Genomic DNA, 14,569 nt, shown 5'->3' on the forward strand with positions numbered 1-14,569 from the left:
CTAAGTCCTGTAAAAGAACTAAGACCAAAGTGTTCTCTAGATAAGCTGGTCTAATGCCTGAGTTAACATACAACTACACACGGCATGGAAATGTTGTGGGTCTTCAGACTCAGCAAGTTACAGCAGCCACTACAATGCTTACAGTAGTCATTTTTAGACCATTATACACAAATTCTGACTTTTTTTTTCTTTTCATGTTTTTTTGCAGAAAGGAAACCTCCAAAATCTGCCACTGTACCATTAACTGTTGTCCTGTTCAAGATCTGAAAAGCATGAAGGCTGTAGCTCTCTTCATTTGTCTTCTAGTATCAGCTTTTGCTACTCCAGTAAGTCCTCATCATGCTATTGTTACTGTGCAGTTAAAATTTCCATTTCTATGAATACTCTGTTTTCCCATTGACCTGTACAGGATTTTTATTTACATGCAGATATTGAGTATATTTGTCTATTCTAGAGCCATTCCTTAAACTACAAACTTGGAACCCGCAGACAGAAAACTCCAGAAAAGGTACTCTCATTGTTCTTTAAATAGAAAAACATATTTTTCATCTGAAATATATAAGACACATTACCACATATGTAGTGGCTGGTAAATAGATTTGGGTTAAAAAAAGTACACCCCCTTACCCCAGGAATCTCATGCTTTGGATATTACATAGCTAGAAACAGAACAAGACAAAATCTAAAGCTCAGAAGTTTCACTTATTTGAAAAAATTACTTAAATGAATCCCCACATAGAAACATTACACCCATATTCATATAAACAATAAGCTTAACTGACAGCCAAATTCGTGGTCATCACTGCTCCAGTAAACAAGGATGCAATCCTCAAGTTATCACACATCAAGTGATCACACACAGTCTCATACATGCAAGAATTTTAGCCAGCATAGATTTCATTATCCACATTACAGAATGTTAGAGAGATATAACTTATCTTGGAAAAGTGCACTGTGGCTGACAAGCCAAAACCACAACTCTCATGGCAAAAAGAGAGCTTACTTCAGCAGCACTATGCCATATACACATGCTAACAACATAGCTTCACAATTTTGTACTCATAGTTAACCCAAATTAAAATTATTTCTTATTGTACCATTCTGGTGAGCATCTGTGGTTCAGACACAACGGACTTTGGCTCCAAGGCAATGAACGTTTTATAACATCTAAATTCAGAGCATGCTCTGCAGAAGCAAATGCAAAATCACAGCTCTTACGATAACCTTTTTAAAAAATTACACATTATATCCCAGTCTGTGCATCTCTCCTTATGCATTTCCTGCAGATCTGGATGGTGCCCTGCATTATAAAAACAAAAAAAAATTAGCTTTTCATCATGAAGTATCCAGCAGAACAAATTAGAGTATAAACACTCATTTGCAGCCTGCAGTCTCCCAGAAACACATACAGAAGACACTTGCATCAAAACAAAACATTGCCATACCAAATGAATCATCAGTTCCAAGTGAATTTGCGACATTTATCAAAGGTCAGTTGTCCCCTAACAGTAGCTAATTACAGCTACATTGACTGAAATTTGCCATCACATTAAAAGACCCAAATATTTTCACAAGCAATTGAGTCCTGAAAGTTTATTTTATCCTGAGGACAAAGGTCTAACAAAAAGCAGCAGCCAAAAGCCACGTCCAGGAACATCTACCTTGAGACTGTGGTGCACAATGAGCCTTCTTGTCAAGACATGACCCACAACATCTTTCTCAAATACTACTGCTTCAAACACAGGCACTCATAACAGGCAATCTTAATGGCTGTTTGGCCTTATATTAATATTTTCTAACTCTAGAAATCAGAAGGCTGCTTTTTGCTTAAAGACATGTAATATGTTGTACACAGCAGTGCCCAAAAACACATGTAAAGAAAACTCTTGTTGAAATTTAATTTTCAAATGTTTTAAAGTCATTTAGAGATACTTGGCAATATGTCAATCACTTTTTGTAAGGTCTCCAAGAAACACGCATTTAATATGGAAAAACTCTCTTCACTGAATTTCCATTAGATTTTAGCAAACCTACAATATTTCCCTGAAAAGGAAATATATTGCCTGCTACTTTTCCTGCATCAGCAAGTACACTAGGCAAAAGATAAACTCGTAAAACACTTAGATACCACCTTGACTGTAGGAAATAGGATACAGCTGATCTGCCAAGACCCAAATTAATATTTTTTAATCCTACCATTTTTTTAAATATTTGTATAAGTATTTGTTAGTGGAGTGTTTGTTTCCAGTTAGTCTGCCCACACCAAAGGAAATGTTCTGGCAACTTGGGCACCAAGGTCTTGTTTTCATAAATAACTCCCCAAGAGCTTTAAGGAAAATCCTTGTTAGGTGCTATATTGTAGTAAGCAATAAACAACACTGAACATCCATAGGGGTGGTTCAGACATACAGATGTTCCTGCTACTGGAAATGCCTGTACTTACCCAGTGAGTTTATGATACAGTCGTTGCCACCAAATACAAAAGCTACTGATGAATTCAGCTAGGAAGCAATGATGCATCAGACTCAAAGTACATAAATATGTTGATTATGAAACAGATAATATGCAGTGCGCTCCTCAGGTATTACAATTATACCACAGTACCTTGTGAAAGGTGCACTCTCCCCTTGCTCCTCTTTTCCCAGGCTTCCCACTGATCTCTGTAGGAAGAGGAGTATCACACCCACCTTCTCTAAGTGATAATTACTGCAGCCTACAACAAGTGCCTGAAGTTATGACACCAAATTATCAATTAAGCACTTAGGGATTTCACAAGACATCCATGTGCCACGTATCTCCTATCAGATCTTAAACAGAGTTACATAGACTTCTTGAGAAACTCCAGCAATAAAAAGGGACAAACCAAACAATTTGCTGGGAAATGGAAATTACATCAGCAGTGAATTTCATGCTCTGGGCTAGCTTAAGAGGTGCATTTACAAAGAAAACAAAGTCAGCATCATGCTTTGCAATGCGAGGCAAAAATAACATTGCATTGACTTCAAATAAATTCTGAGATTTATTGTTCTATTTGGTTTTGGTGTTGCTTGTTTGGGGGTTCTTTGTTTGGTTGGTTTTGTTTGGGGTTTGTTTGTGCTTGGTTGTTTTTTCATTTTGTTTTTTAAGATTGAAGATATTAATCCTGAAGCTCCAAAGGAAGAGAACACAGAGCATGTAGACAAGGGTGATTTGCTGCCCAGCCACAGAAACCTAAGACTACAATCATCAGTACCAGACACTGAGCACAGAGATGAGCCCAGGACCACTAAAAAACAAGGAAGAAGTGGTAACGAGCATCAAAGGAAAAATAGTCTAAAAAGCATCAATCTCCTTTCACTGCACAATAACCCAGGTTTGGCTTTTCATAACCAGGATGGCAATTTGGAAAGCAATGGCAGAGAACAGTCCGGCTCTGAGCATCACCAGATAAGGAGGCAGGAGAAACAGAGCAACATGGCCAAAGAAAGTGTTCTGAGCGATGCAGAAAATCCCGTGGACACTCTCAGTCTTGATCGTCAGCGTAACAGATGGAAATATAATAAAAACACAGTTGGTCTATCTGAAAACAACCATGAAAGTGATGAAGAAGAAGGTGTGGAAGAGGAGGACAAGGAATGGAGTGAAGAAGCTGGTTATAGAGATATGAATCACAAAGGCCACAGGACAAATCAAGGTAAACAATACGAAAGACAACAAAATGAAAACAGTATGCAATCTGACGAAATCCTGGGAGATTCCAGTCAACCAATCCGGATAACCAAGAGACACAGTGAGAAATTCGACCTAGAAGACGACAAGGAGGACAGTCAGATGAAACCCTATAAAGAAAAAGAAAACATCCTCTCTCAAAAAACCCACAACAAAGAGCAGGATGACAAATGGCAAAGCCAAGAGAGGGAAGATGATATTCAAGTAAGTTATCAGAGTGATCATGACACAGTGGTGAAAGGACAAGATGCAGAGGACAGTAGTGTTGATGATGATGGTCATGACGGTGGTGATGTTGATGGTGAGGAAGATCTCAGCAATATCTGGAAAGAAGCAGCCTATGAGGAAGAGGAGAGAATCCAGAGTAATGACCAGGAGAGCACCAGCACTGAGCTCGAAGGGGAAGGAACCACAGAAGATGAAGCTGCAGGTCATAGAGAGACTCAGGATTACCAAAATGTCAAGATTAAAGACCTCATTCATTCTGAACAAGATTATTATGGTCATGAGCCACCAAATTCTGACAGCGAGCAACAACTGGAAACAAGTAGCTCTGTTCAGGGCATGAATTCAATGGAACACAAAACCAAGGTAATTTCTTTTTAAAATAAAGTTGGAATACTAGGAAACAGGGTGAAAACTAGTCCCAAATTTAAATTCCTAATGACCGAAAGGACATTTTGGAGAACAACAGGTGTAATTTAATAACATTTGGCAGAATCTTACCTCGTTTTCTTCATTATTAGTCTGGTTCGTGCTCTTTCACTTCACATATAGTATTTATATGAATTGTACCAGAAAGGAAGTTAGCACAACTCACATAAGAGCCCCAGCCCAAATAGGCTGTGTAATGAAACGCAGAAATAAATATGGATACATATAAAACCTGGAGGCCAGTCTTAGGCTGATTAGGAAAGCCCGTTCATTCCCCTCTCCCAAAGATTTTAAACATTACCACACAAGAGTGAACAGCTTAGAAAGGTAGGGCTAGAGTCCCCAGAATAATCACCATCCTGGTGGCTATGACGCTTGCACACAAGATGAAGAACGTGAGCTTTGCCCCTTCAGACAAAGGATGATGATGCTCTCAGATCTCCCGTATTGCAGTCAGCCATTAAATAACCAGTGGACTATCAGGGGCATTCTTCAGCAGAAAAGAGTGAGTTCTGCTATGGCTGTTAAATAAGGATCTGTAATATTAAAAAAAAAAAAAAGAAATCAGAGGCATCCATTCTAAAGAGGGCAGGCACCTCCCCACAGCACCAAAGAGGGGTCTGGACTGAAGACACATTGAGAGGCAGTTCATGCCCACTGTACCTAGAGGGCCCCAGCACAAACTAAGACTTGAAATACCAATTCTGTCAACCTCAAGGCATTATACTGCTTGTGTGTCAAGTACTGCAGAACTACCAGGTGTCCAGGAGCCTTACAGGGCTCCTGTATTTCTCTCTCCACCTCCTACATTTTTTTCCAAATAACAGAGCACCTTGATACTACCAGAGGCTTTATGCACTTCTCACGCATTTTGCATAGCAACCTCTTTTTGCTACAAACAGAGCAAACTCTGCCTCAGCTCTAGAGTTGTCGCTGAAAAAAAACGTTATCCAAGTAGGTTTTTTTTCTTCCTAAGACTTACCACAATTTCTGCTTGTGTCTCTGTGATGTTACAGGTTAAGACTACAGGCGGTTCCTATGGGAAGATGGAAAGTGCAAGCAACAGGAGTGAGAGGGCTCTGCTGGGTAAGTCACAAGGCAAAGCTGTCATGTCACTGCAAACTCTGTGACTGGGGAATTTGCTGGTCTGCATTTCTTTTCTGCCTTTGGCAGCATGTGTTTCACATGACTGAACTGCGCTTGTGCATAATTCCTGCAGTGCCAGTTACATTCCCAGAGAATCCCGACCATTCACCCTTGGATTTATTCATTTGTTTGTGAATAACTTGTCTAGACAGTGCACAAATTGTGTCAGTTATACTGGACTAGGAATTATCTTGCATTGAAACCATGGAACAGGAGCTTGGACTCATCTAGGAATGGGACAAGTGCCAGTGCTGGGTTCAGCAAGGACAGGCAAGATATGTTTCACCAAAGGAAGCTGGAAGTGAATGTCAGCCCTTATATAAGAAATAGCTTTTTCTATTAAATTTATTTCCCCATCCAGCTCAAACCTGAGACTGCTAGAAGTCCCACAAAAATCCTTATTTGAAGTTTGTCTTTATTCAATGCAAGATCCAGCCGCATTTTAACAAACTTACAAAAAGCACGACTTCTTGGTGAACGTTGGGCTGTATTTTGCTTTGACTGTCATAGAATTTGACGGGAACACCTGACTTTGTCCTTCCTTCTTCCTATGATCACTAGACCCATGTAGGAACTTCCACTGCAAAACAGGTAAAGTCTGCCATGTGGACAAACTAGGGAAACCCAGCTGTATTTGCCAAGACCCTGCTGCTTGCCCTTCCACCAAAGACTATGAGCATGTAAGTATTTCATTCATTGCACAGCATGGGGGAAAAACAATTAAGATGTTTACAAGATAACACATTCCCCTGCTATTATTTAGAATAATTCTACCCTAAAAAAACATGCAAGTGGGTTTGGGTGATTCCAGTAATTGTCAAAGTATAAAGTACCCAAACTCACTGACTATAGCTTGAAAATAGTATGAACACATGTAGCCACAAAGTGCCTAAAGTGATTTGCTTTATTTGGTCTCTCAGGGATCATAGCTTTTCCCTTCCACTCAAAGTATATTTATCCATTTGATGTTTTAGAGCATGTACTGAATACTAGTACATATCTAATATGATAATCCTGTACTACCTCAGAAACTATATTACTACTATGCAAAAATGGATTCAAGTGTCACAAGACTAGGTATATAAATACAGCAAAGCTAATCCATAGGTAGGCATGTAACAACTATGATTTTCAATACTTCCCACCACATGCATTCCCTGTGGGTATTCACAACTGCTACACCAGATGTTAACAATGCCTTTATTATTTTAACGCCTATAGGAGTGAGCAGAATTTTTCTTGACACAGTGGTGGTGGTGGGGTTGGTGGTTTTGTTTTTCTCTCTTCTTTTAGGTTTGTGGTACAGATAATAAGACCTATGATGGCACATGTCAGCTCTTTGCCACCAAATGTCAACTTGAAGGGACGAAAATGGGACGACAGCTGCACCTAGACTATATGGGCTCCTGCAAATGTAAGGCTTGTTTTTCTATGAAGAAGTTACCTGGGTATAAAGAGCCAGTAGCCTTAGGTGCCAGCTGGCCCCAAGTTACCTGGTTTCTTCCTGTGCTCTCCTCATTTTGCATCAGTTATCTGCTAATTAAGACCATCAAACCCTAAACATGTCTAAAAAGTCACTTTTTCTATAATTAAGGGTATTAAGCATCTGAATCCTAAAGACATCCCTCCAGTGCTTAGATCAATTTGTTGTCAACCCTGTCTTCCCACCTGCACTTACATGCCCCCATTGCTTTAGCATCGAGATTTTTTTGAATACCTTGACTAGAAAACCAGTATTTACAGCCATGTGCACCAAAGAATCATAAATTTAAAATTGAACCCATTAGCAACATTCCAAATTTTATTAATTAACAACTCCATCAATTTCAAGCTCAACTGGAAGTTTGCTAGCAAGAATCAAATCTATCTTGGCTCAGAAATGCTTAAATGAGGACTTAATGGATCACTTGTTAACAAAAACTCTCTTGTTCGGCACAGACATCCCCCACTGCACTGATTATGAAGTGGATCAGTTCCCCCTCCGGATGAGAGACTGGCTCAAAAACATCCTGATGCAATATGTGATGGCCAACAAGAATCAAGACAAATAAAAGCCTCTTGCAGAAGCATACAAACTGCAGTGCAACCTGATTCCCTAACAGTTATCAAAATCTCCTGTAATACCAGTTCAGGAACCTCAATCCAACAGAAAAGACCACAAAAAGCAAGTTCACCCTCCTCTTTTCCCATAACAGAGAGGAGAGAGAGAAACTGTGTGGCTGGTCTCAGAGGAGCCTTTCACAAAGGTGTTGGTAGAACTGCTAAAAAGTTGTAGCAAACAGGGCATCCGCGAAGGAAATGCAGATTTTGGGAAACCACAAAACCTGCCAATCCGTATCAAATATAGAAAATTATTCTGGCTACTAAAAAGGTTTTATTTTTCCTCTTCTCATATTAAATCAAAGTAGCTCCTTTTGGCTTGAACTGGACTAAACTACACATGCTCTGGAAAAAAAAATCTAGAACTCAACAAGCAAAAAATTAATTCAAATGGTAGAAGGGAAGTGTAACAGATCAAACAACTACATTGAGTGAACCTGAATAGTTTATTTAAAATTGTCTTAACATGTCCTGAAATAATAGGGTTTGGGGTTTTCTGTTTGTTTGTTTAGTGGGGTTTTTTGTTGTTTTGTTTTTTCTTTTTCCCACTCCTCTTTTGTTTGTTTGTTTGTTATGCATCAAGGACTTTATGGCCAATAGCTGTTGCAGCTCTAAAACTGGTAGCATTGGAGGGATCAATTCCCACTAGCAGCCATTTGCTGGTACAGAACGAGTGGAACAGTTTTATGCTTTGGTTATTTATTTTCGTATTAAAATCTCTTCTTTTAGCCAGATCAGATCTCTGCATTTAATTTTTATATATGTACACACATGAACCAGCTTATACACATCTATAACATACAAAGACCTTCACAAGGGCTTTTGATATAGATCTATATGTAAAAATGTGCTATACCAGTTGAAATTCAAGAGTATCGTGTACACCTGTTGGTTATAGAAACAACAGATGTTGTACAGAGAATTTTCTGTTTCCACACTCATTAATTCCCCCTTGTACACAAATCTCCATCCCCTCAGAGTACTAGTGCTTTGATCATTACCTGGCCACGAGGACCACATTCTTACAGCACCTACCAGTGAGGATGTGGGCATCAGTATTTCTTGCTAACAGTCTTGACATAGCACCAAGCAGAGAGCTTTTACAAGGATTACAAGACATCAAATTTTATTGCAGTCCAAGAAAGTTTCAATGGGGTGATTTAAAAAAAAATATCACTTTTCTTGGATTCTCGTGAAATGAGCTCTCATGCCCACTCTACGCAATGAGAAACTAAGTTCCAAAATTGACCTGTAGTCTTCCAGTTCTCTTTTCTAAGTGTCAGACAACATTCATTAGTGATGGCAGCGGACTGGGCAACAACTTCTAGAGCCAGATCTGATGACAAAAGCCTATGCAGAGTTTTCTGCCAATGCTAGAGCTGAAAGTAGGTCGGTCTGCATGATTTCTTTTGTTAAAAATGCAGCATGTATTGTCACCTTCAGAAACTGTCTTTGAGAATTAATCACTTCTGGGGGCATTTCAAAAGGCAAGAGAACCTGCCACATTGCAGCTGCAGGAGGTTTGCTGTGCCTGACAACAATGCTGAATCAGAAACAAAATGCAGAGAGGGCAGGAAAGACTGGACTTGGCATCTCATCTATTCTTGAAATTCCCTCTAATTTTTTGCTAAAGAGGCAGACTTCCTGCTGTGAGCAACGAGAAACAGTGAACCCTGTTGAATCTCCTGGGTAACTGAGCTGGACTGGTGCACAAAATGCAAGTGATAGCTGAGAATGACAGGCAACACCAGCAGGCATGCCAGATGCCATTACTTCAGGGCCTCTAGACAAAAATAATGTCACTAATCAGTATTTCAAGTGACTGCTGACACAGTTTATTAGACGGCAGCCCTTGTGCAGCCTTCCTACCAAGGATAAGCTCCCAAGTCGTCTCTCTGATACCCAAGAGTGCATTGCTTGAGTGTCAGCAATGGCACCACCAACTGCAGCAGCATGAGGAATGAAATAACCCCCAAGCAGTCGTCTCTGCAACAGAGGCTGAAGGACATGAGCCATCGTCTCAGTTAAAACTTGAGCTGTTGAGTTATAACCTTTGGGTTTCCAAACAGAAGACACACAATCATGAACCTTTAAATGGCATCTTTTAAAATGTGCTTATCTCAAGGATTAACTGACATTTAACTTTACATCTATTTTTCTGACTCTCCTTACTGGAGGGTAAAGTGCTATTGTTTGCAAGTTTAGCAAATCACGCATATAGAACCATAGAATCATTTTGATTGGAAGAGACCCTCAAGATCATCAAGTCCAACCATAACCAAACTCTGCCACTAAACCATGTCCCTGAGAACCTCATCTGCACATCTTTTAAACACCTCCAGGGATGGTGACTCCACCACTTCCTTGGGCAGCCTGTTCCAATGCCTGACAACCCCTTCCATGAAGAAATTTTTCCTAACCTTCAATCTGAACCTCACCTGGCACAACTTGAGGCCATTTGCTCTTGTCCTGTCACTTGCTGCTTGGGAGAAGAGCCCAACACCCTCCATGCTACAACCTCCTTTCAGGTAGTTGTAGACAGTGATGATGTCTCCCCTCAGCCTCCTTTTCTTCAGGCTGAACAGCCCCTGTTCCCTCAGCCGCTCCTCATCAGACTTGTGCTCCAGACCCCTCAGCAGCTTCGTGAGAATGAGATGAGAAGCATTCAATCTTTTAAAACCTACTGATAATCAGAGGTTTCAGTCACCTCGCCAGATACTTCTGCTCACAGGCTGGACAGATGCTCATGCTCAACGGGCCCTCAGACACATACAGACAACAACGTATGGCTGTTGCCTGCAGCCCGTCATGAGAGGCAACTACTCTGCGTAAAGCAACTCTGCTCAAGCCCTGGCAGAGGCTTGCACGAGATGGACGAACCTTGCGGTGCAGCAGCTGCAGGATCCTACCTTGGAGCTGTCAAACATGCCCCACTGCGTCTGTGTCAATTGTACTTGGTGCACAGATGTACCCTTCGCTCCGTCTCAGCTGGGCAGCTGTGCACTGTCCTCTGAAAAAGGGTAATTCAGAGCAATTATCACATCCACATCAAGAATAGCAATATGTTTTTATTTTCCATTTAAAGCAGAGCTACATGTCTCCTGCTGGGAGCCCACTGCCATGGAATAAATGACTCAGAGCTTTTACCTTCTCCAGGTTTCAGAAAAAACATTCTTCTTTCTGAGTCTAAAAAAGGGGCAGGAGGGCCTAGTTAGTGTTGCTTTCCCAATACCCCAAGCTGAAGTCTTAAATTCTTCATTCTTGGTTTAAAAAAAAAAAAATTCATATTAGAGAAATTTCATATTCATCTTTTAGCTAAGTTTTCCTACACATTATAGCAACTACATTTCTCCAGGGAGATATCTCCTTGATTTTAAAATAGTTTCTTGTGTAATAGTTCTATACTTAGAGTTCTGGGGATTTATACTTAGAGTTGGGGGATTGGACTAGATGATCTTTCGAGGTCCCTTCCAATCCCTGACATTCTGTGATTCTGCTAATCTTACTTGTTAAAAAAAGCTTGTTTTTAGAAATTCTGTTCTGTAGGACAAATTTGGAAATTAAAGCAAGAAAAAAGTGTCTTCAAATTTAGATCTCAGCATAAAAAAGTGAATGTCACAATGCAGATCCATGCATCATATGACAGTTAGCTAATGCTTAATTTCTTCCATGACCATCATCTTAATTGCCAAATATCACACATAACCCACAAGAGCTTTCTCATCTCTGTACCTGCTAAGGCTGGCTATATTATCACTAAACTAAAATTGACTTTTCTTTCGTAACAGTGAAAGACTAAATGAGCAAGTAGAAAAATCCCATTGCCATGAGCAACAACCTTTGCAGTCAACAGGGCTGTAGGCTTGCAGGAAGAGTTCTTTGGGTTTTTTTTTCCATCTAACTAAGAGCTTTACCCTTCGACCTGCAAATCCCCTGGCTCTGGCAAACCACCTAAAACCCTTCACATGGTCTACGTGTAGCAAGCAAAAAGGTGCTCCTGGATTCTGGCAAAAGTTCTTGGCTGCCCAACCAAGTCAACAGAGCCCAAGTGACCATGGAGTGGCACCAACAGAAACACTCCTGTCACCCCTGGAGAACAGAAGGGACCACAGGCCATTGTATAAAGATTTTGTTGTTGTTGTTGTTTTTCTCCCTGTGTTGATTGATGTTGCAGCTTTCATAGCAGTCATCCCAACTTCCCCTACTGCTCTCCCTTCACAAGCACTGTCAGCATTGAAAAGAAAAATCTTTGTGACTATGGCTTTCCAGCCACCAGTCACCAACAGCTCCCTGCACTGGCTGCACAATGGGACCGGTGTTGCAGGAAGGAGACATAGAATTACGTGGTTAACTCAGAACAGTCAGGTCCACTACAAGGCACTGTCTGAACCCCAAAACTCCTTGCTCTGGAAACAGCAGGAGGAGACACTTGCTGCACAGGAATCAGTATTGCTGCCATATTCAGAAAGGCAAAACCCAACAGTTGACACTGGCAACACTTCCACGTGCATTACAGTTTAAGAGTGAGTTTAGAAATGCTACTTGATGTTTGGGGCAGACTATACTATTGGAAGAAATATTATAAATGTTTGCAACTCATTTAGACTACTATGACTAGAAAAGAAAGATACTCAACTATGTTCCTATACTCCATTCAGAGTGGTCAGACTTCTCCAATAAGTAAAGATTTATGCTTCCTATGGGCCACTAAGTTACTAAGAGAAAAAAATAATATAAAAGCCCTGTCCTGCCACCTTAACTCAGATTCATTCCAAACGCCTTTTCATTGTTTGGACAAAGGTGGCAGAAGCAACTTTTACAGCCAGTGCCAGATTTGAAAACTGTAAAACCAAAATACAACATGCAAAGCTTTTCATTTGTAGTTCTCAAACTAGTTTACCAAAACAAATATGACAAATGAGATTTTTAGAAGGAGAAACTCAGGTAACTGACATGCCCAGAGCTGTGCTGCTCACCAAGAGAAAAGAGACGCAGAAATCAAGATTACCTGTCTTGTAGTACTGCCATTCAAGCACTTCTTTCCTCAGTCACCTGCCAGGCCTTCAAAAGCATGGCATACAGTTTTTACAGCTATACATGAAACTGGATGATGCCCCTGCATTTCTGGCAAGTCGCCTGCATGACCCTCAGTCCAACAAAACTGGCCTTGATCTGAAGCAACTGCCCATACACAGCACAGTGAGGCATTTTGCATGTGCTCATTAATGGCTGCTGCTGTTTTCTGTTTTTCCCTCTGAAAACATCTTAAACAACTAACTCGGGATGCCAAAGAGATAATAAATAATTAGATAAGAGAAAGTTAGGGGACTAAATGAGTAAACTGTGAGAAAAATCGTTTGCATACTAGATATGCCCCACTAATTATTTTGCTCTTAATTACCGAAAAGATATTGACATTAAATAATGTATAACACAGGGATCTTCCAAAGCGTACACTTCAGAGGTAAGCACAGCAGTAGCCAAGATGCTTTTGCAAGCTTCTACATCCAAAAAACCCCCACCCAAACAACACCACCACCACACATACATTTCAATGTAAGGCTCCAAGTCCTTGTTTCTTGCTTCACCATTCTGTCTCCCATAAACATTAGCTGACCTGAAATTCTCCTTTAGGGGTTTTGTGCTACTCCTCTTTCCCAAGAAAAACCAACTGGATGAATAACATTTTGAAACTGTACATTGAGCTTCATGTGTCTGAGCATGGTTGACCAAACTGACTTGAAATCACTGCCAGTTCCTTCATATGCCAGGAAGTTCGACCCGCAAAAGACACGATGTTCTTCAACTAAAGACAGGGTGGTGGTTGTTTCATTCATGCTTCAACCAGCAAAAGAAACATCACGTTATTCAATGAAGAACAGGGTGACGTGCGTTTCATTAGGAAAGGAGGGAGGAAATGAAAAAGGACATGTGAGATGGAAAGTGAAAATATTTTAAAGGGCAAGGAAGGGAAGACCAAGGAGATAATTTCCAGGGAAGAACAGCCAGTAGAATGAGAGCAGAAGCAGAGTGGAAAATCCCAGTGATTCTGTATGAATACAGGAAAAAAAACCAAACCAAACAAAAAAACCCCACCACACAGCAGGAAATTAAAAAGAATAAGAATGCAATACAGTAAAAAAAAAAAGGAAACAGCAACAATATGACTTATTTTTGCTTTTCCCAGTGACACAGCTACAGCCATAGAAACTTCCAGTTCATATGCACTGCAAAAGTGAGAAGATTTGCTGGTGACATCCTCGAGGTAAAAATGACTTGCCTGCCTTTCACTCAAATGAGGATATTAGCACAGCCTGAAAAGCATTCCTAATGCACCGTGTGTTCTTCCAGCCATCCGTCTCGCACACTAGTGTGCAGCAGAGTTGGGTTCGTTGCTTCCAAAGCAGAACCACACCAGCCCATCAAGCAGCCCGGACAGCATTTCTGGGCTTTTGAGACCTACTGAGCAGAGCTTCGTCACCAAATTCTTCATACTACAGCCACACAGCAGAGCAGCCAGGAGAGACCTTGGCTGGAGAGATGCCACAAACAGACAATGTCTCAGAATGGAATAAAAAGGGACATCTTTCACAAGAAGAGTGGGTAAAGCTTTACAGGGTTGTATCTATGTGCATTCGTAACTCTGACTTTCAGTGACATCACTAGAGCTTGTGAGCACCGCATACAGCCTAAGTCCTGTAAAAGAACTAAGACCAAAGTGTTCTCTAGATAAGCTGGTCTAATGCCTGAGTTAACATACAACTACACACGGCATGGAAATGTTGTGGGTCTTCAGACTCAGCAAGTTACAGCAGCCACTACAATGCTTACAGTAGTCATTTTTAGACCATTATACACAAATTCTGACTTTTTTTTTCTTTTCATGTTTTTTTGCAGAAAGGAAACCTCCAAAATCTGCCACTGTACCATTAACTGTTGTCCTGTTCAAGATCTGAAAAGC

General features: G+C 40.6%; 1 protein-coding gene across 1 annotated transcript; it reads left to right on the forward strand.

Moving 5' to 3' along the window:
- Positions 1 to 272: 272 nt before the first annotated feature.
- LOC135988196 (SPARC-like protein 1) lies at positions 273 to 7,559 on the forward strand. Its single transcript, XM_065633957.1, has 7 exons — positions 273 to 326; positions 455 to 508; positions 3,127 to 4,299; positions 5,379 to 5,448; positions 6,070 to 6,188; positions 6,802 to 6,922; positions 7,447 to 7,559. The coding sequence occupies exons 1-7, from the start codon at positions 273 to 275 to the stop codon at positions 7,557 to 7,559; spliced, it is 1,704 nt and encodes a 567-aa protein (XP_065490029.1).
- The last annotated feature ends 7,010 nt before the right edge of the window (positions 7,560 to 14,569 follow it).

Source organism: Caloenas nicobarica, chromosome 4, assembly GCF_036013445.1.
Source record: "Caloenas nicobarica isolate bCalNic1 chromosome 4, bCalNic1.hap1, whole genome shotgun sequence".
Lineage (NCBI taxonomy): Eukaryota > Metazoa > Chordata > Aves > Columbiformes > Columbidae > Caloenas > Caloenas nicobarica.